The 27,829-nt window shown below is 51.8% G+C and overlaps 1 protein-coding gene across 17 annotated transcripts in view; it reads left to right on the top strand.

Moving 5' to 3' along the window:
* The window catches only part of MAPKAPK3 (MAPK activated protein kinase 3), a 60,378-nt gene extending 35,126 nt beyond the window's left edge, over positions 1 to 25,252 (top strand). For 3 of the 17 annotated variants that reach the window (XM_067044075.1, XM_067044074.1, XM_059075283.2), the window contains 9 exons: positions 1,160 to 1,299; positions 2,436 to 2,500; positions 2,963 to 3,042; positions 5,141 to 5,264; positions 6,466 to 6,541; positions 6,832 to 6,956; positions 7,407 to 7,492; positions 7,764 to 7,844; positions 8,559 to 9,977. In XM_067044075.1, coding sequence (XP_066900176.1) covers positions 1,160 to 1,299; positions 2,436 to 2,500; positions 2,963 to 3,042; positions 5,141 to 5,264; positions 6,466 to 6,541; positions 6,832 to 6,956; positions 7,407 to 7,492; positions 7,764 to 7,844; positions 8,559 to 8,711 — 930 coding nt within the window. In that variant the 3' untranslated portion in view covers positions 8,712 to 9,977. Of the gene's footprint in view, positions 1 to 1,159; positions 1,300 to 2,435; positions 2,501 to 2,962; positions 3,043 to 5,140; positions 5,265 to 6,395; positions 6,542 to 6,831; positions 6,957 to 7,406; positions 7,493 to 7,763; positions 7,845 to 8,558; positions 9,978 to 13,035; positions 13,100 to 13,807; positions 14,490 to 14,747; positions 14,948 to 15,714; positions 16,303 to 17,572; positions 17,977 to 24,838 lie in introns of those variants that run through there. The other 14 variants (XM_067044080.1, XM_067044079.1, XM_067044078.1 and 11 more) reach the window with 10 other exon arrangements.
* Positions 25,253 to 27,829: the final 2,577 nt, after the last annotated feature.

Here is a 27,829-nt window from a genome sequence, read left to right as displayed (position 1 = left end):
TGGTGGAGGGGCTTGCCCAGCTCCTTGCACCCCACACTAGGGTCAAGCTCCAGAGACCAAGGGGCAAGCAGATGCAGGGACCCACTGCCTTTGTTTCCCCCCCAGTTGATCTTTGCCTAGAGAGCTTGGTCCCAGAGCCTGCCCACACATGCCCTGGCAGAAGGGAAACCATCCTGCAGAAGAAGAAAGCAAGGCCCAGGGTGGCCCAGGGTCCGGCGGGTACTGAGCAAGATGGAGCTGGTCTGAGCCTATCTTGGGTTCCATCTCTGGTCTTCAGCCCTGTTCAGCCAGGAAGCAAATGTGAGCAGCCTTACCTGGGGGATGGCTTGTCCCTGCTCTCCCCATTCTGGGCCACCTCACCCTGCAGGCTGACTTCTCCACCCCCTACACTTCCTCTGAGCATTACCACTTCAGGGTCTTGCTCATTTCCGGTGATTGGCCTTAAGGTTGACAGCCACAGCCCAGGGCTGAGTTAACCTGAACAAGGATCCTGACACCCACCCATGTGCTGCCTGCCTTGATGTGATGCATCCTGTGGGGATGACTATCATTACTACATTTTAGAGTTGTGGGCTGTGACTTGGAGCCGTGAGTGTTTGCTTGAGGTCACAGTGAGTCATTGGAGGAATTTAGCTCCAAGCCCAGACCTCACCCCGCCAGGCGGTCACTTCCCTTGAGCAGGGTCCTCCTTGCCGCCAACCTCTACCTCTGGTCCACAGCTCTCATGCCATCTCACTGTAAAAATGAGGCTCTGGGGATATGTGGCTCCTGGCCTGGGGTCTCACAGGTGATGTGTGATTTGACTACGAAGTCCACTCAATTTCCACCTCAATTGCTGTCCCCAAGAAGGGAGGCAGGGGCTTCTCTGGCCTCTGAGCCCTTCCAAGCTTTCAGCTACTTTACCGGGCTTCCTGAGCTACCAGCTAAGCTGCTTGAAGCTGACCCTCAATCAAGTCCAGAGGCTCATTGGACCACAAATCAGGAAAACCTGGATTTGAATCCTCATTTTGCCCTTCATAAGCTGGGGGACCTTAGGCAGGTCATAGGCCTCTCTGAGGTTACGTGTCCTTGTCTGCAAAGTGAGGGCAGTGGCACTACTGGGTGGCTCCTGGGGAAGTGGATTTTAGGCCTGACACTTTCTGTGCCTACTTGCCCTCAGCTCCTGTATGACAGCCCCAAAGCCCGGCAGGAGGTGGACCACCACTGGCAAGCCTCGGGCGGCCCCCACATTGTGCGCATCCTGGATGTGTATGAGAACATGCATCGCAGCAAACGCTGTCTCCTCATCGTCATGGAATGGTATGCTGGCCCACCCTGCCTCAGCGCCTCATTAGTACCCCTGTGGCCCCCAGGCTCCCGCCATTCTTTAGGGGCTGTCTCTGTTCTTCAGATAGTCAGCCTCTGAAGGGTCGCGGACCTGCACAGCTGACCACGAGGGCCTTCCTGCAAGGGTGGGAAGGAATCCACAGTGGCTCTAATGTGGCCTCCCTGGGTATGATTTCTACTCTGTGAGGAGGGGCTGGAAGAGCTGAATGTAGTGGGTGGGGGAGAGACGTGGGGAAGGGTGGGATGTACACTGTCCCCTCAGCCCCGCCTGGATTGGTGCTCCCACGGCCCCACCAGGTGCTGGGTGATCAGGGCCTAGATCCAGGAGCCAGCGGCTTCCTCCACTCTGGGCTTCTCCCACGAGCACTGTGGCTCAACCCTAACCTCAGACCCTGGGCCTTGTGACTTGGCCTCCAGCTCCTCCCTGTCTGCCTTTAAAGCTCCCCCTCACCCCACAGGGTAGCAGCTCTTGAGTCAGATTTGGGGTTCAGATCCTGGCTCTGCCACCCACTAGCTGTGTGACCTTGGGCAACTGCTAACCTCTCTGAATCGCTATAACTCCCATGTAAAATGTGGGGGGAGATCTTAATGTAGCTTTCACCCTGTTCATTGTACGTGCTCTATGTTTATTGCTGAATCAATCTTCACAACTCTGTGAGGTTGGTGCTATAATCCCTGTTTTACAGAAGAGGAAGGTGAGGCACTGAGAGATGAAGGGACCAGCCCAGGATTACACAGCAGTGCACACAAAGGGTTTGCCCAGGGCACAGCACACCGTAGGTGCTCAGAAAACAGTGGCCATGACGATGATAACTGACACCTCCTTCCTCACGTGGGGAAACCTGGATGAGGGTGGGGCTGCCAGGTAGGGGCAGTGCCCCTGGGAACACAGGTGCTCCCTGGTTAAGATCCTCGCCTAGTTCTAAGAGTTGAGCTCAACCCACCCAAGCCAACAGCCCACCATGCACCAGGCTCTGCAAGGCACAGGGAGGCTGAAGGTGACTGTTCCCCAGGAGAAGAGCAGCAAGGCTGGAGGCCTGGGCCCATGACTCGGGGCAGGGGAAGGTTGATGCGTGATTCTCCTCCTCCCTGCCCACTTTCTCTAATAGCATGGAAGGTGGTGAGTTGTTCAGCAGGATTCAGGAGCGTGGCAACCAAGCTTTCACTGAGAGAGGTGTGTACGTGCAGCTGCACTGGGGATTTGGGCTGAGATGGCTCACACAGAGTTTCTGTGTGATGCTGGGCAAGGCCCTGCTCCTCTCTGTGCCTCAGTTTCCCCAGCTGAATAAGAGAGGGTGGGACAGAGTGTTTATCTCCCAAGGGGTTCTGTGGGTCTGTGACACCTTGTCAGAGACGGGCTCTCCATGGCCTTGGGATGGAGGACTACATGCCTCTTGGTGCCAACCAACAGTTGAGCTGGGGAGAGGTAGCCCAGGCTCACTGAAAGAGCCCCAGATGAGCTGAGGGCATCCCCACATGAAACTAGGGTGACCAGGGTGTGGGTATGGGATGGGGACCCTGGGTGGGAGGAGTGCACCATCTTGTGCTTTCCCAGGAGGGATGATGGGGTGGGGCCCCCTAGGCTGCCTGACCCTTGACTGACATCAGTGACCCCCTCCTCTGTCTGTGTCTGCAGAAGCTGCAGAGATCATGCGGGATATTGGCACCGCTATCCAGTTTCTGCACAGCTGGAACATTGCCCACCGAGATGTCAAGGTGAGGCTCCAGGATCCAGGTTCGGAGACCAGGGAAAAGAATACCATCCACAACCCTCAATGGTCCCAGCATCCACTAGATGGAGGCCACGTTCCTTGGTTGGCATTCAAGGCCTCTTCCCCCTGGCCAAGACTGCTCTTCTCAGCCTTTTCTCCCATGGTTCCAGCATATTCATTCTGCTCTAGCCAGATGGGTCTCCTTGTTTCCTTCAAACACCGTATAATCCCAATAGCCATAAGAATAACTGAATGCCTACTTCAAGCCAGTAGTCCTAATAAGCATCTCGTTTAATCCTCACCCAGCCCTGTGAGATGGGTGCCATTACCCTTTTGACAGATGAAGAAACCGAGGCTCAGAGAGAGATTGTCTTGCTCAAGGCTGTGCAGTTGCTGCACTGGGATTCATGCATTCATTTGTTCATTCAGCAAGGATTTTGTGGTGATAATGTGCCAGGCCTCAGGAAGGGGCTGCCTTATAATGTTGGGGCTTCTGTGAAGTAACAGCCATAGTTTCCATAGGTGGAGCCCTCTAATGTCAACATTTTAGGGGAAAGAAGCCATTTGCTGGGCACTGGATGAAGGAGCAGAGGTAATCCCAGTTGCTGGACCTGCTTGCCCTTCCAGTGGATGGGCTTGAGAGATGTTCTCTCCAAACTTCCTATCCAGGGAGGACTGACTCTTACAGGTGATCAAGATCAGATGGATGAAATGAAAACCGAGGCAGCCTTACATACACACATGCACACACATGCATGTGCCAGCCACCATCAGAGTAGAATCTGCAACTCCTGGGCCCTCAGGCCCAAACTTAGAGCATGACACCCCCAGGCTTATTTCCTCCTAAGACTGGGCAGAGGAGACCTGAGGGCCCAGCTGCTGCATCAGGTTCTTCCTCTGGCTGACTACTGCCAACCCCATACAGTTATTCTTTGATTTTGGATACATGGGGAGCTGCAACAGTCTCACCTTTGCTTTATTTTGCAAAATAAACCATTGCTTTTTTTTTTTTTTTAAGAAGATGTTGGAGGTAGGAGTTTATTAATTAATTAATTTATTTTTTCTGTGTTGGGTCTTTTGTTTCTGTGCGAGGGCTTTCTCTAGCTGTGGCAAGTGGCGGCCACTCTTCATTGCGGTGCGCGGGCCTCTCACTATCGCGGCCTCTCTTGTTGTGGAGCACAGGCTCCGCGCAGGCTCAGTGATTGTGGCTCACGGGCCTAGTTGCTCTGCGGCGTGTGGGATCCTCCCAGACCAGGGCTCGAACCTGTGTCCCGGCATTAGCAGGCAGACTCTCAACCACTGCGCCACCAGCGAAGCCCCTAAACCATTGCTGTATTTTGGCCCTGGCTTCCTTTTTTTCTCCCAAGGGGAGAAAAGCCTTCTGCCAAGAAGATTTCTTTGTACAGACCAAAACTGCTTCCCTGTTTTTAATCCCAGTCCAAGGTTGGATCATCTCAAACGGGACCTGAGAAATAGCTTTCACTGGCTCCAAACTGGAACTCCATCTAACACGCATCCTTCTACCCCAGCTCTGCCGCTCCTCTCCATGGGCCTAGGTCCTACCCATTCATTAAAAACCGGCTTCAGGGCTGCCTCCTCCATGTACGTTCCCCTCTGCCTTTATCCCTCAGTCTCTCTGTGCTCTGCAACCAGGAAGGATGGCCTCTGTGCAGCTCCTGGGGTCTTAGCTCCCGGAGGAACCTCAGGGGGGCTGTCCTGCAGGCTCATTCTGGGCTGGGTACAGGCTGTGTGCTTGACAGCACTGGCTCGCTTGCAGCCCACCTTCCCCCGGAACCCTCATTTTGGCATCTCAAGGCAGCATCACCAACTCAAGCTCAGAATTCCCTGCCCCTGGGCTCTCCGTGGCACTCGGTAATCTGCAGCCTTGGTTGAACAACTGCCTCAGTTTCCCCTCTGTGAGATGAGGTGTCACCTCTCAGCCACATTAGTCTCCTCCATATTTGGCCCGTGTTGTTGGTTGCCAAGACCCAGGTCTTTTTAGTGAGATGGACCTGGCTCCTCCTGCATCAATCTGGATGAGGGAAGATTCTGCCCCCACCTGGTGCCTAACTCCAGACTAATGTTTTCTCTTCCTGGCCCAGCCTGAAAACCTGCTCTACACGTCCAAGGAGAAAGATGGGGTACTCAAGCTCACTGATTTTGGCTTTGCCAAGGAGACCACCCACAATGCCCTGCAGACTCCCTGCTACACTCCCTATTATGTGGGTGAGTCCTTGGGATATGGTTTGTACCTCTTTACCACACCCGCCTCACCCTGCTGTGGTATGGGGCAGCTAGTGGGGTGCAGAAGCCAAAGGGTTAAAGCCCAGTGAGGAGGGAGGGGAGGATTCTGTCTGCGAGGAGGCGGCGACTGGGGGGCCGGAGGTTGCAAAAATATTCTCCCAAACTTCAGCTTCTGCTTTTGAAAATAGATCCAGGAAAATTCTGGCTGTGGCCTGTGAGCTGAATGACATCACAGCAGCTCTAAATATATATGTGATAAAAGGCTGCCATCAGCTTGGGATGGAGCCCAACTGCGGTTGTTTTTCTCTGGTTTTTATCTTCCTGGGAGTCATATTCAGAAAGTGGGCAGGCATTTCCTCCTACATTAGAGGGATGTAGGGTACCAGCCACCTGCCTTGTGGGAGAGGGTCCCTTAGATGAGGGCATGGATGGGACCTGGGGTTGTGCACATACCCACGCTTCCTGGAAAAGCTCCCTGCTCCTCTGTGAGCGGGCAGCCCCCAGATCTGGAGAAGTCCCCGCTGAAAGTGCCCCTTCCCGGAGAGTGGGGTGATGACTCGTTTTACAGAGAGCTCTTCTGCCTCAGGATAAGCCCTCCAAGAGCTGTTTAAGGGGTGGAAAGCCCCCTGAGACAGCTGGAATGGTACTCTGTTTACCAGAACGTGTTTTGCAGTATTTTGACTTAGAAATCTTCCAGCCTACCCATCTCATTGAACAGATGGGAAGACCAAGGCCCCATGGGATGGTAGCCAGGCTGACAGTGGAACCCAGAGCCCTGGCCATGGCCCCTCCTTACCCATGACCTAGGCTGTACATTCAGGAGGCAAGGGACACAGGGCAGCTGGTGGGCTGAGGCCCTCTCTTCTACGACAGGACCCCATCAAACCCCAGACTGCCCGCCTGTCCCTCTCCTCCCACACCAAGACTGAGATGGCCCAAAGTAGCTAGGAGGCTATCATTTCTTACAGCCCAGTCTAAAAGTGGGATTATTTTATCTGGGAGCTGCTTTTCCTCCCGCAACTTCACACACATGCTGCCTTTCCACAAGGTGCCAGACACCAATCTGCTCTGCCCCATCCCCCAGCTTAGGCACCCGCTCTCCACCTTGTCCAGGATTTAGGCTCCTGCTTGGGCTTGAGGACCCTTGGGACTGAGGGCCCTCCTGTGCCCTCTGCCCTGGTAGCTCCTGAGGTCCTGGGTCCAGAGAAGTATGACAAGTCATGTGATATGTGGTCCCTGGGCGTCATCATGTACATCCTGTGAGTACCATCCATCTCCTGCAACCCCATGTACCCTCAGAACCACTTCTGCCCCCGCCATCCTTGGTGACCCTTCTGGTCATGGGACACCTCTTCTTCAGGCTCCCTGAAGGCCTCCCCATGCCAAGGGAAGATGGTGGTCCTGGGATGAACACCAGAGTTCTGAGGGCTGGTATTATTGCCTTGGTGTCTGGCTGCCTGTCTCTCCAGTCAGGGTCTTGGGGGAGGAGAATGGTTCCACCCTGGCGCTTCCCCCACACCTGTGCCGAATGACCTCTGCCCTCCCCCAGCCTATGCGGCTTCCCGCCCTTCTACTCCAACACGGGCCAGGCCATCTCCCCGGGGATGAAGAGGAGGATCCGCCTGGGCCAGTATGGCTTCCCCAATCCTGAGTGGTCGGAGGTCTCTGAGGATGGTGAGTGAGTCTCTGCCCCAGCTTGCTCCGCTGGACCCCATGAGCCTTCCTTCTGGGAGAGAACACTTTGGTGTCAAACCGACCTGTATTCAGATCCTAGCTTCCCCCACATCTCAGCTTTGTGGTCCTAGGCAAGTCACCTAACCTTTTTGAACCTCAGTTTCTATATCTGCCAAATGGGCTCAAAACCTGCCTCTTCAAAATTTCCTCTAACTCCTGTTCATATTTTCCCTTTGGAGACCACAAACAAGTCTGCCTCATATCAAATATCTATTGCTGCCTAACAAATTACCCTGAACACTTAATGCCTTAAAACAAGGAACAGTTATTAGCTCACTGTTTCTGTGGGTTAGGAATTTGGGAGCGTGTGCAGAGCTGGTGGTCTCTGGGAGGGTGGGGGGTCTGGCTCTGAGGAACTTCGCAGCCTCACCACTCCCTTCTCTTCACTAGCCAAGCAGTTGATCCGCCTCCTGCTGAAGACAGACCCCACAGAGAGGCTGACCATCACACAATTCATGAACCATCCCTGGATCAACGTGAGTGCCACCTCGTCCTATGGTGGGCAGGGTGATGAGCTTGAGCAGGGCTGCCAGAAGAATGATGGCTCTGGAGTCCCTGCCGTGGGCCACAGATGTGCGGTAGTGCCCCACCTATAACCTGCCTTTGCCACCGCTCATGTCAGGCTCCTTCACCTCCCTGAGTCACCGTTTCCCCATCTGAGACCGGAAGAAAGGGGGTGGGGTGGGGCACCCAGTGTTGTCCCAGGTGCCCTCAGGGTCTGATCCATGGGCCTGGGGCTCCTTCCAGCAATTGATGGTGGTGCCACAGACTCCACTCCACACAGCCCGAGTGCTGCAGGAGGACAAAGACCACTGGGATGAAGTCAAGGTGGGTGGACTCTCCCTCAGCCTCCCTGCAAGTAGCAGCGTTTTGGAAAAAGGGACTCCACGGTGGTGACCACCCAGAACCTGGGTCTTCGGCCCCCTCCCGCCTTATGTGACTGCAGTGTGACTGCTTATGTGACTCAGTGACTGCAGCCGTGGTCTGACCGTGGCATTTGGAGCACTGGGCTGCACTACCCCGTTCAGGGTGGTGCTCCTGGCTCACGCCTTCAGTGAAGGGAGGCTTTGGGATCAAACTGACCAAGCTTTGGCCGTAATCCCTCCTATGATTTGCAACATTTGGGAGGGTGGTCAGCCTGCTTTTAGACTTAGGGAAGGTCAGATTTGAGCCTGTGGGGCAGTAGCTCAGAGCCTGGGGCAACCAGGGCACAGTCTTCAGGCGCTGGTGCCCTGGGTGCACAGCAAGATGGCGTCCCCTGCAGGTGACATTGGTCCAAGTCCCTGTCCTACTTACCCTTGGTGTGGTCCCAGGGAGTCACTATACTTTCTGTGCCTTTTTGGATAAGCTCAGTGCCTACCACAATGGACTAGAGTGAAGATCATATGACGCAAAGGGATGGGCCCAGTGCTGGCTACACAGGGGGCACTCGGGCAGCATAGATGGTCACTGCCATCACTGATATTATTAAGGGGCTACTCAGGCAGGAGATGATGTCTCTTGAGGTCAGTGTACCTGCCTTCCCCCCACATCTGTCCCCAGGAGGAAATGACCAGTGCCCTGGCAACCATGCGGGTAGACTATGACCAGGTGAAGATCAAGGACCTGCAGACCTCTAACAACCGGCTCCTCAACAAGCGGAGGAAGAAGCAGGCTGGCAGCTCCTTGGCCTCTCAGGGCTGCAACAATCAGTAGCTCATGTGGCTGTGGGGGAGCTGGGCCTCAGCCTGGAGGACACACTGGAGGGGCCTGAGGCCCTGACCCAGAGGGCCCAGGCTCATGGTTTTTAACAAAAGGATTATTTTTGTTATGTTTTAATTTGTCACTTGGAACTTCAGGATGGGGGTACGTGACCCTGATCCTTCAGAATTCCAGCCCAGGTTCAGGCCCTAGACAAGGGCCAAAACCTGGGGGCTAGGGAGCCACCTGCTGCAACTGCAGTGCCTTTGACCAGAGTGGCCTGAATGAACTGTGACTTTGTCCTGCCCTGGGCATGGCCTTAGACTTCTAGGCCACTGGGAGTTGTGGCTGGGCTTCCTTCCTTCTGTGGAAACAGCTCCCTGGAGGGTGGGCAGATGGGCCTGGCCTTGGGAAAGGCATCCGGCCACTGGTTGTCATGGTGACCAGGGACAGAGTTGCTGTCTCTGAATGCTGAGTGAGTGAGCAAGGGAGGGAGAGGGGCAATTGAGGGTCTGCCTGCCTTCTTGGGGAGGCTGCTCTCCGCCAAGAAGAGCCTCTCCCTGAGGCTGCAGGGTCAGTTTGCCTGGCTCTCTGGGTGGTCCAGCCCTGTCGTGCTGCAACCCCATCCCACAGGGCCCTTGGTGTTCTCCTTGCGCAGAGTCCCTGGGCCCAGCATCCTGTTACTACCACCCACCCAAAGAGTAGCCTCTCCTCTCACTGTGAGTGGCAGGTATTTTTAACCCTTTTTTTTTACTTTGGAAATGTCACTGTGACAAAAGCTAAAACAGTTACCCTGCCCCCACCTGCTCACCAGATCCCAGGCAGGAAAGCCTTTCTTAACTGTTCATCCTCTACTCTGTCTTGATTGATGGCAGGGGTTGTCTCTTGGTGCACTTTTGCGAGAGGATAGCTTGGGGCAGGGCCAAGGGCTCCCCGTTAATCAGGGGTCTCTTTCTATACTCCGGGTCAGACCCGAGGCAGTGGAGGGCTGCTGTGTGATGCTTAGAGGGTCTGGTCCTGGCTTTGGCAGAGTCAGAGCAGAGAGTTCCCCTTCCTTGCTGGTCCAGGCTCACCCAGCCCCACACTGCCCAGGCAGCCTCAGGATGCTGAACGCCTGATATGGGCCTGGCAAGTGCCTGACCCCCGGCCTGTTTTCTGGTTCCCTATGCTTCTCTCACGGGCAGGGAAATCCTAGACCACGTCAAATAGGGTGGTCACACTATTTGTAAAACACTGCTGGGTTTTACATCCAGGTATTAGTAAACAACATTTTGACATTTTCCCCCTTGTTCCTGAGTTTCTCTTTGTCTATATGAGTGGACAAAAGTGGCCTAAGGGCATGTCCTCACACCTGCTAATGATTTCACTGCTGCTGGACAGGGTGCCTCAGGCCTGGTAAACATGCCAGGCTGACTCCAGGTCCACCCTGGCCTCACCAGGCATGGGAAGGTCATGGGAGCTAAGGGATGGCAGCTGCCCCGTGCCCCCAGCTCTGTGCCGCCCGGTGTGCTACGTGTGTGACTCCCACCCCCGGCTTGGTGTGTGCCAGCATCTGCCCACAGTGGCCACCCCCAGCTGTGTGCCAGCCTGCCGAAGGGCGGGCAGAGCGCCTGCTGCAGCGCTGAGCTATTTTCAGAAGCTGCCAGATTTCATTTGGCAGCGAGGATGTTGGGGAGGGGAGGGGAGGGGGCGGGATGCTGGAGATTCTTTTGACTACTCCAGCGACGGAGCACCCTCAGCCCTCGGGAGCCCTTGCGGGCAGCCTCAAGGGGGGCCCTGACTGTGACATATTCCCCCAGCTTCTGTCCTCCCCATTTCCCAAGAGCTCATCTGACACCTGCAGCACTCCTTCCCCCACCTCCCTTTCCCTCAGGGTGTCGGGGAGGGCGGGAGATGTTAGAAGGCAGGGACAGGCAAGCCACCTGAGCTGAGTGCTCCTTCCTAGCCTGGTGACCTTGGACGAGTCTCCCTGCTTTCCCACCTTGATTTCCTCAGCTGTGTATTGGGGTTGATGATGTCCACTCTGGGGAGACATCTGGGGGATCGGGCAGATGATGTGTAAAGTACTTTGTGGGGTGCCTGGTGCATGGCTCGTGCCCAGCACCCGTTTGCCACCCCAGCATCCTTAGCTGTCAGGAAGGGGAGAAGTACCTGAAATTGCTCAAGGGAAAAGCAGCCCAGCCCTCAATCTATCTCTGGAACTTTCCACCCAGAAAGTCAGGCTTTCTTCACCCATGGGGTCTCACTCCCAAGGACCTGCTCTCCAGAACAGCATCATATGGGCTTCTGGACCTTGGTTCCAGCCCTGGGCTTCATCCTTGAAGGGGTGGCCCACCCTTCTGAAGGGCCCCTGAGGTCCCCAAATGAATTCTGGGGGCCTCACAGATCCTGTGGTTCAGACCAACCCTTGTCATGTACCCTGCCCAGTGAAACGCTAGCCAGCTGCAGAGGCAGGTAAAGTCTGTCTAGTCACAAAGCTGCAGAGGTGCAGACGGACTCCTTCACTTGGCTGCTTAGTGCCCACTTCTGGAGACCCTGTGCTGGGTGCAAGGAAGGCAGCAGTGGAAGCTGAGGATAGAGTCTCACCTTGGGGAGTTTACACACATGAGGGAGAAGGACAAAATATCACACAAATACATGTTGAATCATGGACTTGATATTTTCTATGAAAGAAAGATGTGGTTTGCGAAGGAGGTGTCGTTGTGCAGTTTAAGCCAAAGAGGTAAGTTATGCCCCAGTGGCTGGGGAGGGTGCCTTTTAGGTTGCATGGCTGAAGGCAGAATCGCAGGACCAGGGCCTTAGGGACAGAGGGACTCTGTGCGCCCCTCAACTTTGCCTGTCTATGCTTCTCTTGGGGGCTGGCCTTGATCTTCCTCCTGTACAGCCTTCTCCACATGGAAGACCAGAGCTTCATTAGTCCTAGCAGGGAGGCATCTGCTCAGCTGTCTGCATGCCATTCCCAGGTTTCTTATTGGCCACACTTGGCCCATTGCTGTTGGTGGGGGCATGCCCCCTCCTATGACTAAGTGGGGAGGGGTGCAGCAGAGGTAATTAGCAGAGGAGAGGATGGAAGGATTGCCCGCAGAGCTCCCATATCTGTGTTGCCACTTCCAAGAGCCCCTGAGGAGGCTGGCCCAGCGACACACCTAGCCCAGGGCCTGGCCCTCTGATCTCTGGCATCAGGTACAACTCTCACAAGCCAGGGTTGGGAGGCTGGATGCCTGGCCAGATCACACTCTTTGGGCCTCAATGTGGCTGTCTGTGAAATGGGAGCAAATCCTGACAATTAGCTGGTATCAGGTGAGCTAAGAAGCCAAGGGGCCACATGTTCACATCGTCCTGTTCAGACACATGCATTTGCCTGGGCTTCATGTGGTTTCCCGAGGTGCTTTCAATAAAGAATCCATAAGAAGTGCATTCACATGTGTGTGCGTGTGTGTGTGTGTGTGTGTGTGTGTGTGTGTGTGAGACGTTTCTTCCCAGTGATGCTCCCCCTGACCCAGCCGACAGCAGCGTTCTCTGTCTTACAAACCTGGTGCTGGCCAGCTTCCAGCGGCCTGGCTCATTGCTATTCCACACCAGCCCCTCTCTGCCCTCGATTCAGCCCCTCCACTGCAGCGTCGGAATTGAGCCTCAAAATGCAGCTTGCTGCAACCTCTGCAGGGGTCTCGATGCTTCCAGGGCTGCTTGAAACTCTCTGTCTCTCTCTGGCAGGCGTGAGGAGGGGGCACAGGTCCCGGGTAGCTGTCTCCAAACCTGACTGTTTTGGGCTGAGCCTTTGAATCCCTAGGGGTTCTTACAGCTTCCCCCAAACCCAGCAGGATAAAATTCTCCCCTTTGTCCCTCTGGACAGCCAGCATGTTCACCCCTTGGAATTGAGGCCAGCAGGCAAGGAAGGATCTGGGAAGCCCACCTCCCACCCTGTGTGTGGAGTGGGGTGGGGTTATTTAGTTTGGAGCCAGGAGATCTCAGCTCTGGTTTACATGAAGCCTTGGGCAAAGCTATTTTACCTTTTGAGGTTCCCTATCAATAAAATGAGACATTGATTAATCAGGGCCAGATCCTCCCTGCACCCTTGGTAGACATGCTGCCACTAGTTGGTGGATTATGAGAATGCTCTATGGTCTCAGGCAGGTAATGCACTTTGCTGGGCCTCAGTTTTCTTACCTCTTAAATGGGAGTAATCCTCACAAGGGTGGGGCAGGACTGCAGTGGAAGAGGGGAGGGGTGGCCAAGCCACAAAACCTTGGTCACCAGTGCAAGTCAAGTGTCTGCTAGGTGACACACCCAGCTACCAGGACTCTGCCAGTTCTGCCCTCTTTCTGTTTCCCCTGACCAGGAGAAGGCAACCAGTGACTCAAGGGAACCAGTTTCCTGGGATTCAGAGGAGCTGGTCAGGACAGGTTAGTTGGGGTGTGGGGCCACCTGCTGGTCACCTGGTGAGCATTCAGTAGATGCCTACTGTGTGCCAGTCCCTGAGGCAGCTGTGGTTCTGCCTAGGTGGGGGGGGGGAGACCACAACATAATAATGAACAGCTGCCATTTACTGAGTGCCTGTTGTACGCCAGGACTATGTGGGGGCTTTACCTGGATCATCTCACTTAGTCCTCACAGTCCCATCTCACAGATGGAGAAACTGAGCCCTCAGACTCTTAGCCAGAGGAGGTCAGAGGAAGGGATGCTACTTTTGGCTGGGGACAATCGTAGAGGGCTTCCAAGAGGTGGTGACACGTGCATTTGAAGGGCAAATTTGGATAGATAAAGATTTGGGAAAAGTGCATTGCAGCTGACAGGTATGGGGGAGGCAAGGCGAGGAGGCAGGAATGGGATGTGAAGAACGGAGAACAAGTCTTTTAACCAGTGAGAGGCAGGAGGTCGCTCATTTCCTCATCCCATCTCCTGTAGGTAGTCAGGGTGGGGACTTTAGGGGTGAGACAGTGGGTACCTGGTGGCAGCTTCTCTCTCTTCGTGCTCCCAGGCCAATCTCATGTGTGGAGGATGCATTCCCTCCTCCCCATATCCACATCTGCCTCCCCTAGAGATACACCGGCTCTTGATGCTAGTTTGTCAAACTATCTATCCACCTTCTCTTGCTGGTATGGCCTTTTCAGGTGGCTCCAGAGTTGGATCTTTTCACACTGGACTCCCTGGACCCTCAGGATGTGGCCTCTGCTTCCAACAGAGCTATTGTGTGTACTGGATTTTCTCCTGAGATTTAATTTGAACAAGAGTTTATGTGCTTTAAAAAAGTTTATGGACCATTGAACTAGACGCTTAACATTTATCTCAAATTGTGCAGTATGATCCCATTTTACAGATGGGAAACCGAGACTCAGCATGACTAAGTACTTGCTGGGGTCCATGGCTGGGCTCTGATATGGAAAAACGTCTTCAAGATGTCCTTTCTCCCACTGTCTTCAAAGGGTCCAGACTTCATGCGGACAGGCAGAGAACAGCCACCTGCACGGTCTGATGGGCTGCAACAAGTGCTAATAAGGAGAGCAGAGATGATGGGGTGATCGTGGCTCTCTTAGGCAGGGTTGTTTTCCTCTTTCTGGTGGGGAGTTGAGAGAAAGTTGGGACAAAGAGGAGGTGATGGGGATGAGGAGGTATTGGGGAGGCACTGGGGAGCCTGCGTCATCCCCAAATACCTGCCCCTGATGCAGCGGCTGGGTGGATTAAGTAGATTATACTCCCAGATCCACTCCACTTCAGCTGTGTTCACATCAAGCCAGAGAGACCAGCAAGCCAATCCACCATCAGACCTGGAAGAGATCCTCTGTGCAGAGCAAGGTAGGCCCTTCAGCTGCCCTCTGGAGTAGCCCCCCAGTGTGGCGAACCTCCCTAGTGCAGCCTCACTTCCAGTTGATGGGACCTCGACTCATGGGCCATGTCTCCCTACCAAAGAAAGGCCCAGTGAGTGAGGGGCTGGGGTACCTAGCTCTGGGTCTGGCCTGCTCCAGTTACACACTGGAGCCCATGTTTTGACCATCTAGAGTGTGCCAGGGTGTCTCATATGTGACCTCCTTTACTTTTCTTTCCTTCCAATAGCTTTCTAAGCAGGGATTATGCCCATCTCACAGATGAAGTCACTGAGGCTTGAGTAGCATGGGGATAAAGTGCCCAGCTTCCTCCATGTGGTAAGTGACAGGGTGGGGGGTCTGAATCCGGGAGCATGGGGCTCTAAGATCCCCTCCCTAATAGAAATGCTCTCCCTGCCCAAAGAATCCCAACCCTGCCTGATCCTTCCCTGATCTTCTATGTCCCTGGCTGCCAGAGGAAGGGCCCTTGGTGGGGGGCTCCCATGCTCTCTGGCCCCCAAACCTGAACAGGGAGTTCCAGGCACCTCTCAGCATGGTTTAAGGTCAAGGCATTTCCCTGTGGATGAGATGGAAGTTGATCTGGGTCACACAGCCTGGGGCCCCTTCCAGCTCTGCTCTGTGACCATGGACAACTCCCTTAACTCCTCTGAGCCCATCTCCTCTTTAGAACATGTGGACAGTGACACCTGCCCCCTGGACCATGAGACTGTGAAAGTTAAGGCACGATGCCCTGAAGAGCTCTCAGCATATCATAGGTCCTAGAAAATGTTGCTTCACACAAAAGACTGTAGGGTTTGATGGTGTATGGGGAAGTATGGAGTTGAGGCTGAAAGCCTTCAGAAAGGAGGCTGTCTTCCTGGGAAAAGCTGCAGTTAGGGCCCCTGTCTGAGTGAGCTGCCCACCTGCCCTGGGGACCTCTCTTTCTGAAGGTCCCTTTCAGGCCAGGGTCTAGTGGGCTGTGCAGCAGGGCTGGCCAGGGCTGCTGGGGAGACAGTGAGGCAGAGGAGGCAGCCAAGGCAGGTCCGAAGAACTACTCCGCACGGGGTCATGAAGGTATCCAGGGAATGTGGGGCACAGGGCTGGTCACCACGCCAGCCAGATGAGGCGATGGGCTGACCTAGAGTGTCTACTATGGGCAAGCCTCCCTGGACCATTGGCTGGGGCAACCTAAGCAGACAGATCTTCTTTAATGACAGAGTCCATAGCCAAAGTGGCGTGACAGACACAGGCAGGAAGGTCAGGGAAGTTTTCCGAGAAGGGGAATTCATCTGAGGAAGAACGACCAGAAGAAGTTGCTGTAAGAAGAACAAGAGGAAGGGTATCTCAGATGGAGGGAATAGCAAGTGCAAAGGCCCTGGGGCTGAAAAGACCTTCAAGTATCTGAGGAGCAAAAATGAGTGCAATATGCCTGGAGAGTGCTGCTCCAGCCTCTCTCAGACAGAAGTGAGTATGTGGACTGCCTTATGGGGCCCCAGGAAATTGGGCTTTTTGGAGTGCCTTTCTATAGGCTCTGCCACTGACCACCCAGAACACGGTCCGACCTAGGGCTCAGGGCAGCTTGGCCAGATGTGAATCAACCCTTACGTGGCCCTTGACTCCCCTGATATGGCTTTAATATCTAATCGTTGACAATAAATTGAACTCACTAAACTGTGGATGCAAAGCTTGCTGGAGCTGTTAACATCAGCAAAGCCAGTAGCTGTGTCTATTTCCACACAGAGAAGATGCAATAAAATATAACTCACCTCTGGAGATAGATTCTATAGAGCTAGGGCTCTGCCCTCTAGGCCCAGGAGAGAGGGGATCAATTCCTCTTGGTGAGCTCCTATAAATGGGCGTTCAAGCTTATTGGAATTATGTGAATGCTCGGGTGGGAGATCCTAGGGTGGGGGGTGTGCAGAGATTCTCGGCAATGACTGTGTACTATAATATAATCTCAGTCAGCAGGAGACAAGGCCCTCCTCTCTCCAGCACATGAGTCATACAGGCCAGGGGCCTGGGTTGGGAGCATTGCCAAGGGATGAGTGGGCCTGACCCAGAAGGTTTTCTTCCTTCTGTTATTCTGATGGTCAGGTGGGTTTTCTCAGAGAGTTAATTCTATGGAATAAATCCTGCCCACCTGAAGCCGGGAGGGGTGCCTGGAGTAGGCAAAGATGCAGTAGATGGGAAGAGGTTTGGGAGAAAGACAGGTACCCAGGTTCTGCCCTCTGGAAGGAAAGTGGTCAGAGGTCAGCTGATTCGTCCAAGGTCATACAAGTTTAGTATAGTAATGAAGCTGTGAACAAAAGAAGGCTCCCTGGAGATGGCCCTAAATTTGGGGGTAGAGGAAGAGGGCATCAGGACTGGAGGCGCCTAGAAGAGCTTGTGGGTTCCAGCTTCAGGGCTTCTGATGTCTCCTCTTCAGAGTACAATTACCTCGAGGGAAAAGTAACTCTTGGGCCTCTGCACTTTCTCCCCTCTGTGTGGGACTTCCTGGACCAGCCAAACCCAGCCCTCTAAGGACGGGAGTGGATCCTGAAGCAGTGAAAATCAACACAGGTGTGGTTCTGACATGGCTTTGAGAGCTGGAATGGATGAATAGATAGAACCTGGGAAGGTCAGAGCTGGAAAGTGCCTTACTGCATTTAACTCCCGTTTTATACATGAGTAAATAGAGGCTCACAAGACAGCCTCTCAGCCTAACTGTCTGCCCCCCACATGAAGCCGCCCTGTCTGCTAGCTTCCCTGGCCTCAGAGTTCCCTCTCAGGTCTCCGTGGCTCTCATGTGCTGCAGAGCTGTTTTCCATTTTTGCTTGTTCCTAAATAGGACTTTATCAGTGGCTGTGCCTGGGCCCTCCATGGCTCTTAATTAGGCTTCCTTGAGTTTCCTTTGCAGAGGCCTTTGGGTGAGGGGAGTGTTAGTGCTTGGCACCCGGAGCCGTGTACAGGGCGCTGCCTGTAGCCTGGAGAGAAGGGAGTGTGTGCAGGGAGGCTGGTGCTGAGGGCTGCTAGTGCATAGAGAACCTGGAGGCATGAAGGGTGGGGTTTTTCAGGCCCCATCTCTGCCCTGTGCAGGTCTGCTGGAGCCCAGGGGGCTTCGAGTCTGAGACCTCTGGCTCCTGGCTGGCTGCTGATGATCCCCTCTTCTGCTGCTCCGAGGACTGGGGCTGACTGAAGGCTGGACACACACAAGGGATTTCCCGACTGTGCCCTGAGGATGGGGAGGGGCTGCAGCTGCGGAAATGTTGGGAGCCATGGCCCATTTGATCTGGAATCCCCACTCTCTGGCTGGAGATGTGACTTCTCTCTCAGGCTCCTTCTCTTCTTCTGGGTGAAGACCAGGATGTCGTCACAGAATCAGGGCTGTGGAGGTTCATGAGAGGAGAGTGGGGGCTTTGCTTGGCCTTGGGGCTCGATGGGACTTCTGGAAGGTCAGAGCCAAGAGGGCACGGCATGGCCCTGGGAGTTGTCTTGCGGCCTCTGTGGGCTGGGGATGCGGGGTGCGGCTGGGGATGGGCCGAGAGGCGGGGGGCAGCCTTAAGCGCCCTGCCTAGGGTGGGATAATAAATGCCAGGCTGAGTGTGGACACTGCTCTAGAGGCATCAGGGAGCCATTGGAGACCCTTGGGCTGAAGGGAGGTGACAAGCTGGGAGGTTTGGAGCAGCTTCACCTGGGGGTTGGGAATGATGAAGCAGGAGTGGAGGAACTCATCGGACCCTCTCTCCCGGGCTCAAGTGGCATGGCCTCCGGGCAGGCGCCCCTCTGCAAGCGTGACTGGAACTGTGGCTGGACGCTCAGGGACAGCTCAGGGTGACTCCCATGTAAGTCACCATCAGTTCCCGGATCACATCCACCCTTGTTTAGAGTCTTCTCAACAAGCTCTCCTTGGGACATTCTTAAATGAGTCCCAGGTCAGTTGTCTAGAAAAGCGGAGCAGTTCTCATGCTGCCAGCCCTGTGGGTTGCCCCTGCCCTGGGATTTCCTGTCCTGTGGAAGGAGGAAGAAAAACTCACATTATTGCCGCATGGATGCCAGAAACCTCAGTTCACGTAACCCTGGCAGCACTCCTGAGAGGCACGTGCTCTTCTACCCATTTTCCAGCTGAGACCTCCCTGATGACCCAGGTCTGCTCAGGATCCACAGTCCAGGCCAGTCCCATGACCCCAGAATTCCTCTGCCCCCAGCCCTGTCAGAACTTCCCTGGGGCTTCTACCTTGAGAACCTGCCTCAGCGTGAATGGCACGCTACTTTACTACTTACTTTACTACTTTACTACAGGCTCCTTGAGTGATGCTGCTACACAGCTTTGGGGACCTTGGCCCCAACTGGCTACCCCTAGTGGTCTCTCACTGGCAGTGGATGCCAGCCCCACGGGGCTACCATGGCTTCCCCACTGCTCAGGAAGCCCTCAGGATTCTCTCTGTTCTAGAAAAGAGCTCAAAAAAGTAGGCCATGTCCTTGGGGTAGAGGGAGAGGAAAGCCTCCCCTACTGCCCTCTCCCCCAAAGTATCTTCCATAACTTCCAGACTTATCTCCATGGGTGTCACGGTCCTAGATCTGGCACTGCCTATTCCAGGTTCTGCAGAAAGTTGAAGGTCAGCCCCTCTTTCCCGGTATAGAGAAGGGCTTTTGGTGTCAGAAAACACCTGGAGCTGGAGCTGGGGTCCGGCTGCTGTGCATGATCTTGGACAAGTTTCTTCCTCTCTTTGGAATCTCAATTTCCTTGCTGTAAAACAGTAATGCTCTCAGGGTTATCAGGAGGACTCAGAGCCTGCTGATTCAAGAGTTGAGGTATGCCAACTGAGCTGGAGGGAGTGGTGGGCCCTGGACCGTTTATTGTGTGAAGAGGGTAGTAGGAGGTGGAGAGGAGGAGGCATTTGATCTGACACAGAGGGTCGGGGCAGCCAGGAGGCCAGAGGCTCCTATGCCCTGCCACGGCTTTTGCAGTACAGACATTGAAGGTTGTCTGCCACTTATCCAGAAGAGTTTCTAAGAATAAAAAGTTTAGGGTCCAGGGACCCAGAAGAAAACAGTGTTGGGAGGCCAGCAGCCAGCCTGGAGGAAGGAGAGTACAGGTGGAGGAGGAAGGAGATGGATTCCTTTTCTCCAAAGGCCACACATGCACTCCTGAACATGTCATCCCTCAGACTTTGGGTATTGGGAAGTCAGTCTCCCACCGGCTGCCTCCAGGACCAGTTGACAGGGATGAGAAAGCTTCAGATTTGGTGAGGGCCAAGGGCCCCCTCCCTAGCACAAAACAAACCCTCAGGGTACCACCTGGTCCTAGGCCCAAGGACGGAAAGCCTTCAGCCCCCTGTTCCAGCCTTATCCCCTGGCAGTGTTGGTTCATCTGCCCAAGCACAGATCTGTACCTACTCCTGCTTTCCAGGGCTGAGACTCTGAGTCCAGTAGTCAAGGCCTGGCTTGGACCTGATGAATGAATCAGATCAAATATATGCAGTTTTCTCCCAGGCCTGATTTATTTATCCAACCCCTCTAGACCATATCCACATTGCATCTGAGTCCACACCTTGGTTTCCATAAGGAATAGCATTGGGTCTATGATGGACTTTAAGAACAGACCATAGGGGCTTCCCTGGTGGCACAGTGGTTGAGAATCCGCCTGCCGATGCAGGAGACACGGGTTCGTGCCCCGGTCCGGGAACATCCCACATGCCGCGGAGCAACTGAGCCCGTGAGCCATGGCCGCTGAGCCTGCGCGTCCGGAGCCTGTGCTCCGCAACGGGAGAGGCCACAACAGTGAGAGGCCCGCGTACCGCAAAAAAAAAAAAAAAAAAAAAAGAACAGACCATAGGTTTGTCAATTGGCCACTGTTAGAGTCAAACAAGTAGCTCCCAAAGTTTGATTCTTTGGTATAATTTATATAAAGTAAAATCTTAAATGTAAAATTAGATAATTTTAAACTAATGTATATACCCATGTAACGAGGATCCCAGTCAGGATATAGAACATTTCCATCACCTCAGAAAGTCTCCAGTAACCCCCCCATCACAGAATGCTGATCTGATTTCTATCATTATAGTTAAGCTTTGCCTATTCTAGAAGTTCATATAAATGAAATTATACAGTATGGAAGTAGATAGCTTTTTTGTGTCTGGCTTCTTTGGTTTCATTTGCGATTCATCCATGTTTTTGCAGTAACAGCTCTTTCCTTTTTATTGTTCCTTTTTATTGCTGTAGAATATTCCATTTTATGACTATACCGCAGTTTGGTGGTTATTTGATTCCAGTTTTTGGCTATTATGAGTAAAGTTGCTATGAACATTCATGTATCAGTTTTTGTGTGGACATTATGCTTTCATTTCTTTTGGGTAAATACTTAAGACAAATGGCTAGTTAATACCTAGTGAAATTTCTGGACATACATTAAGTGTATGTTTAACTTTTTGAGAAACTGCCAGATTTCAAAAGTGGTTGTATCATTTTACATTCCCACCAGCAATTTATGAGACTTCCAGTTATTCCATGTCCTCAACAACATTTGGTATTATCAGTCCTTTTTAGCTTAGCTATTCTGATGTATATGTAGTGTTATTTCATTGTAGTTTTAGTTTGCATTTTCCTGATGACTAATGATGTTGGGGACTTTTTCATGTGATTATTGGCCATTGACATATCTGTTCAAGTCTGTACCTTATTTTCAAACATTGGGTTGTTTATCTGTTTTATTATTGACTTGTGGGAGTTCTTTATATATTCTGGATATATATCCATTGACAAAGGATATGAGTTGGGAATGTTTTCTCCTACACTATGGCTGACCTCATTTTCTTATGACTTGATGAGCAGTTTTAAATTTTTTTGAAATTCAATTTATCATTGTTTGCTTTTATGCTGAATGTTTTCTATGTCTTCTTTAAGAAATTCTTACTTATCCCAAAGTTGCAAAGATATTCTTCAATTTTTTTTCCTCTCCTAGAATCTGTATGATTTAAACTTTTACATTTGGGCCCATGAGCCATCTGTAATTGATTTCTGAATATGGTGAGAGCTCAAGATTGAGATTTATGTTTTTCCATATGGATATCTAGACAGCAGCATTCTTGAAGAAAAATAAATATTTCTTGCTATGGCACTCTTAGAAAAAAACACTTGCTTGTGTATAGTTCTGGACTCTATTCTCTTTCATTGATTGACTATATATTTGCCAATACCATACTGTCCTGATTATGTTCAATCCATCAACATGGCATATCTTCCTATTTATTTAGGTCTTCTTTAATTTTTCTTAGCAATATTTTATAGTCTTGCACATCTAACTTTACATTAATTTACATTAATTTACATTAATTTCTACCTAGTATTTTTAGTTTTTGGATTCTGTTGTAAGTAGAATTAAAAAAATATTTAATTTCCCAATAGTTTATTACTGTTTTATGAATAGTTTACAAAAATACAATTGATTTTATATATTAATCTGTATTCTATGACAATGCTAAATTTTCTCATTAGCTCTAGTAGTTTTCTACATTCACAATAATGTTACCTGTGAATAACAAGAGCTTTACTTTTTTCTTTCTAATCTTTATGCCTTTATTTTTCTTGCCTGTGCACTGGCTGGGACTTCTAATACAATGTAGAATAGCAGTGGTGAGAGCAGAGAAAGACAAAGTAACTGAGGCCATTCTATTGACTGCAGGGATGCCATGCTGTGATTTACACTTAAAAAAAAATTCCTCTGGCTGCCTGGGAAGAATTGTAAGAGCAAAAGGGGAAGCGGGGAGACCGACAAGGAGGCTGCAGAATTCCAGCAGTGAGAGGCGTGGTTTAACCTGCAATGATGGGAGATCTGGGATGTATTTGGAGTTAGAGCTACAGAATTCACTGTGGAATGGATGTGGGGGAAGGAGAGGAGAACCAAAGATGATGCTAGAGTGTTGCCTTGAGCTGCTGCAGGGATGGAGATGCTGTCTTTTTTGTTGTTTTTGGTTGCACCGGGTCTTAGTTGCAGCAGGCGGGCTCCTTAGTTGCAGCTCGCCAGCTTCTTAGTTGCGGCACATGGGCTCCTTAGTTGTGGCCGGCATACGCCTTTAGTTGCAGCTCTAGGGCTCCTTAGTTGTGGCTCACTGTCTCCTTAGTTGTGGCATGTGGCTCCTTAGTTGTGGCATGTGAACTCTTAGTTGCAGCATGAATGTGGGATCTAGTTCTCTGACCAGGGATTGAACCCTGGCCCCCTGTGTTGAGAGTGTGGAGTCTTAACCACTGTGCCACCAGGGCAGTTCCAGAGATGCTGTCTTTTGAGATGAGGAAATTGAGGGTGAGGGTGCAGCTTTGGCCACTTTCAGGATACTATTAGACATTCAAGGTCTCAGGAGGGCAGCTGGAATGATGGAACTTGAGGTACAGCTTTTGGGTAACATCATGATTTAGATGGAATCTAAAGCCACAGACCAGATAATAGAGGAGAGAATGTGGAGAAGGATGAAAAGGAGACTTAATTCTGGGGTAGAGATTGGGGAGACATGAAGGAGCCAGGAAAGTAGACTGAGAGGGAACAGTGAGGTAGGAGGAAAACCAAAAGAGTATAGTTTTTTGGAAGTTTCTTGAAGCAAGTGTTCCAAGAAAGGGGTAGTTACTGTATTGGAAAAATAGGACAAAGGCAGAGAAATAACCATGAGACATTCTGTCGCAAACATCCTTGGTGAAACCTCCTTTCGCTTCCTGCCCTGAGGTTTGTGAGAGGAGCATGTTTCTTTTCAATAAATACCAATACATCTTTTTTTTTTTTTTTTTTTTTTTTTTCAGTACGTGGGCCTCTCACTGCTGTGGCCTCTCCCGTTGCGCGGAGCACAGGCTCTGGACGCACAGGCTCAGCGGCCATGGCTCACGGGCCCAGCCGCTCCGCGGCATGTGGGATCTTCCCGAACCGGGGCATGAACCCGACCAATACATCATTAAAAAAAAAAATCTTTGGTGACCTCAACATAGGCATTGCTGCAGAGTAATAGGGCTGAAAGCCCAACAGGAGATGTGGAAAATGTAAATATGGAAGTAGAGGCAGTGAGCACAGAGAAGAGGAGTGGCAGCCTTTCTCCACACACCCAGTGAGGAGCCTCGAGGCCTCTAGGCATCTGCTGAGGGACCAAAGCCCTCACTGGCCACACGGAAAGAGAAAAGTGGGCCGCGTGCTCTGGAAGTTATAGCCTGGGCCAGCCAGGGTGGATGAGTAGATGAGACAGGCTGGGGAGAGTAGAGAGGATGAAGCAGGCACAGGAATCCATGCCCAGTGCTGTCACTGGCTCTCTAACACGAGTCCAGCTTCGAGAAATCCTCCATGTTCATCACCAGAAGGGATGAGCTCCAAGGAGGGTGGGAGGGTAGACTCGAGAGTGCTGCCCGGTTCCATGACCTGCCTATGTGTATTATTTCCCTGAGAAAGCTGCACTCTTTATACAGGTCAGTTTGTCATAAAAGTAACACATATGCACTGGGAAATTGCAGAAAAGAGGGAAAGGTTAACTTCTTGGTATATTTTACTCTGGTTTGTTTCTCTATGCAATTGTTCTTACATAATTATAACCATGCTGTGAACAGAGTTTTGGGCCTGATTATTTTTCACTGAATGTTACATAATAGACATTTTCCATGTTGATATTCAGCTTTCGTTGTTGTTATTGGTTGCATAAAATTATATGCGCTCATGCCCCATGTTCAATTAATTCATCCCCTACTGGTGGTCATTTGGGTTACTTCCAATATTTAGAGACAGTATTGCATTGTCTATCTATGTGTGTGGAGCTTTCCCTGGATCCATTTTTCACAGAACTAACATTATTGGAGTTTGTGATACCCACTTGCCATATTGCTGTTTGGGGGTCAGCTAGACCCACCCCGCTGAGAAACACTACATGAGGCAGGCTATTCTCATATTCCTAACTGCCTACACACTGTCACTTAAAATTTTTCTTTTTATTTGTTGGGCCAAAGAAGGGGTCTCATTGTAGCTTCAAGCTGTCTTTCTTGATGGTTAGAGAAGATGCTCATTTTCCTATACGTTCACTTACTGGCTCTATTTCCCCTCACAGGAGGGAGCAGATCCTATCAATGGATCTACGCTTGTACTTTTCCAGGTGGGCTCTCTGAATGGCTCTCCAGGCGCTGCCAGAGCCATCCCTACCCACTGCAGCAATCCTTAGTGTCTTCCTGGACTGTCCCTCCTCCCCCCACCCCATGCCCTCTCCCCCCACCGCCCCAACCAGTTTTCACAGTCGCTTCCACCCACCTGCCGCCTCCCCCAAGGAAATCTCAGGCTCTAGTCACACTGGCCTTGTTACTGCTTTCTACATGTCTTTGCTTCTTCTTTGCTCTGTGCCTTGGTAGGTGAAACCTCCATCAAGAGTACCGCCCCCTTGGGGCTTCCCTGGTGGCACAGTGGTTGAGAATCCGCCTGCCAGTGCAGGGGACACAGGTTAGAGCCCTGGTCCGGGAAGATCCCACATGCCGTGGAGCAATTAAGCCTGTGCGCCACAACTATGGAGCCTGCGCTCTAGAGCCCATGAGCCACAACTACTGAGCCTGTGTGCCGCAACTACTGAAGCCCGCGTGCCTAGAGCCCGTGCTCCGCAGCAAGAGAAGCCACCGCAATGAGAAGCCCAGGCACCGCAATGAAGAGTAGCCCGCACTCACCGCAACTAGAGAAAGCCCGCAGGCAGCAATGAAGACCCAACTCAGCCAAAAATAAATAAATAAAATAAGTAAATTTATTAAAAAATAAAAAAGAGTGCCCCCCCCTTTACTCCTGAGCCGTGTTCAATCAGACTCATCCTCTGAGATCTTGCCTCCTTAGGTGAGCCTTCCTGGATTTTTCTGGTCTCCTTGGCTCCCCCCCCCTCTGAATGTCTGTAGCATTTATAGTCTACAGGGGCTCTTTCAGAGGGTCCTCAATAAGTAGTCCCTTGTCCCCCACCCAGCTTCTGAAGAACTCAAGAAATAAAAACCCAGATGGAGGCCAAAGTATCACCTTCTTCACTGATGAAAGCTGGGGGAGGAAGCAGCTTAGTGTGAGGACACATGGGCCTGTGAACTGAGCCCAGAACTAGGCTGACCTCTTCCCTGTTCCCCAGTCTCACTTGCCCTGGGTGAGTGAGGACTGGTGTATCACAGCCAGTGGGGACCTGCACAGGGAAGGAAGTGAGAAGTCCACCCCTCCCCCACATTCCATTCCCAGGGAGAAGTGCTAAATCTCGTCTTGAATTATTTTCTAGACACTTTCAGTGGATTTTGTTGCTTCAACTGCATGAGCTCCTCAAGGCTAAGGTACGCATAACTTCTTATCCTTGCGGCGCCTTCAAGTGGGTGAAGAGGACTTGCTTTTAGCAAGCCCCTCCTCCTCCCTTTACACACACCCCAGCAAAGTTTGAAATTCTATTCTGAGGGCCTCATTTCTCTATCAAAGCTGGCCTGAGTCGATGGAGACCCTATGGGAGTGGGCAGGGATGTAACCACTGTCATTCACTCAGGCCTCGGTCAAGAGGGTAACAGGCCCTTTCCTGAGGGCAGGCTTCCGTGGAGGTGCAGGGCATGGAAGTGCCCTTACTCTTGCTGTCCTTATAGTAGGAATGAATAGAGAGCCAAACAAGTAGTTGGGATGGCACAGACATGCTTTGCTTAACTCACAGTTGTGCTAACAGTCTCCTTTGGACGTTTACTGGACTGATTGATGAATGATTGGATTGTCCAAGGTCTGGGGGTTTAATTATTTTCAGCTGGGCAGGGGATTCCATGGACAGAGCCAGGTTACAAACCACTGCTCCATTGGCTACTGCTTTCTAGAAGAATTTGAGCCCTCATACAATTTGGAACCCACCTGGTGATGCTTGGATTCCAGAACTGTGGGTGCACACACATCACTGCACCATGTAGAGTTAGAAAAAAACTTCTCTAAAAATAACCACCGAGGAATATTTAATTTGATAGCAAAACTGTGACTAATGCATGAAACAGAGAGAGTCTGTGTGACAAGACACAGTACAATAATGGGGAGAGATTCATGTTTGACCTTTAAACCAGTGCAAAATCAAACATACCTTAGCCTTGGCAGCTGAGGCTCTAGGGAAACTGGCTCTGAGCAGGGGTATGATGGTCATGGAGGAGAACTGACGGGATATGCGGTTCTCAAGTGTGTTGCTGGAAATAGCTCAGGGAAATCAATACCTTTTGGTGTTAAATAGAGAGAAGGGGCTGGGGCTGAGCCAAGTGCTGGCTGGTGAGAGGCGGATGCAGGAGGCCAGCCCAGCTGGATGGGGTGATGGAATCAGCTCTTACAGGCTGGCTTGGAGAAGAAGTAGGTTCCCCAAATGCAAGGAGACCCAGCGTTTCCAGGAAGCAATCTGAGCTGATGGGGTAGGAGCAAGGTTCCAGTGTTGAGTGAACAATTACTCTCTGGTAGGCTCTGTGTTGAAAGCTTCCCACATGTTATCCTCATAAGCGTCCCTGATATAGAAGCTGTTATTATTCCCAGTTGACAGAGGAGGAAACTGGGGTCACCCAGCTGGGAAGTGTCTGGAGCCGGATGTGAGCCCAGAGGCTTTAAACTCTATTTGCTGTTGCTTGGTCACTTACAACTTGAAAAAGCTCAAGGGCTGGCAGCAGCCTCGAGTGACAGGTTAGGGCTGGGACTGGGGCAGGCTTAGTGTGGCTTGTGGTTTTGTCAGGGGCCACCTGGTGACAGGTTCTCAAGAAAAATTGCCATGGCTCTTGGCATGGCAGGTTTCCAAGTCCGAGTCAATTCCATGATTGTTCCATAATTCATGACTGCATATGATAAATTCTGATCCATCACCTTCAGTGCTAATTGGAGAACAAAATAGTCTCCATCTCTTAGAGTTGTTCATCTTCAGTGGCAACACAGTGAGTATTGGTGCTGCTGCTTCCTGGGTCAGTATCTTGCACGTTCTGAGTACTCATTCAAGGTGTGCTCTCAGGAGAGAGTTCTTTAGAGGGTTTTTGTTTTTGTTTTTGCGTCCTCTTCTAAATGTTCCTCAAGAAAGAGATTAGAAGTGGTCCCTGATCAGATTCAGGGCCAGTTGCTTCTTGGAAGGTTTGGTGATATTCTTTCCCTAGACCCTCAGCATGGGCAGGGCTGTGGGGGGCAAGCAAACTGTTGAGGTTGTATTTGAAGCTGTGGGACCCCTCCTAGACTCTGGGGGGTGGCTCTGTAGGAGGTAAGTTACTCTTCCCCTTTGAGCCTGGGAGATGAGAGCTGAGCCTCCGCTCAGGTGTGCCATCTTGAGAATTAAGGAAGGATTGGCTCAAAGAGGAGAGGGAAGCCTGGAGTGGTCCTGGTTGGGGAGTGGTTCTGCACGTCCTCTG

The sequence above is a fragment of the Kogia breviceps genome, chromosome 10, assembly GCF_026419965.1.
Source record: "Kogia breviceps isolate mKogBre1 chromosome 10, mKogBre1 haplotype 1, whole genome shotgun sequence".
NCBI lineage: Eukaryota > Metazoa > Chordata > Mammalia > Artiodactyla > Physeteridae > Kogia > Kogia breviceps.
The sequence above is the reverse complement of the archived record's forward strand: the minus strand, read 5'-3'. Positions and strand labels throughout refer to the sequence as shown.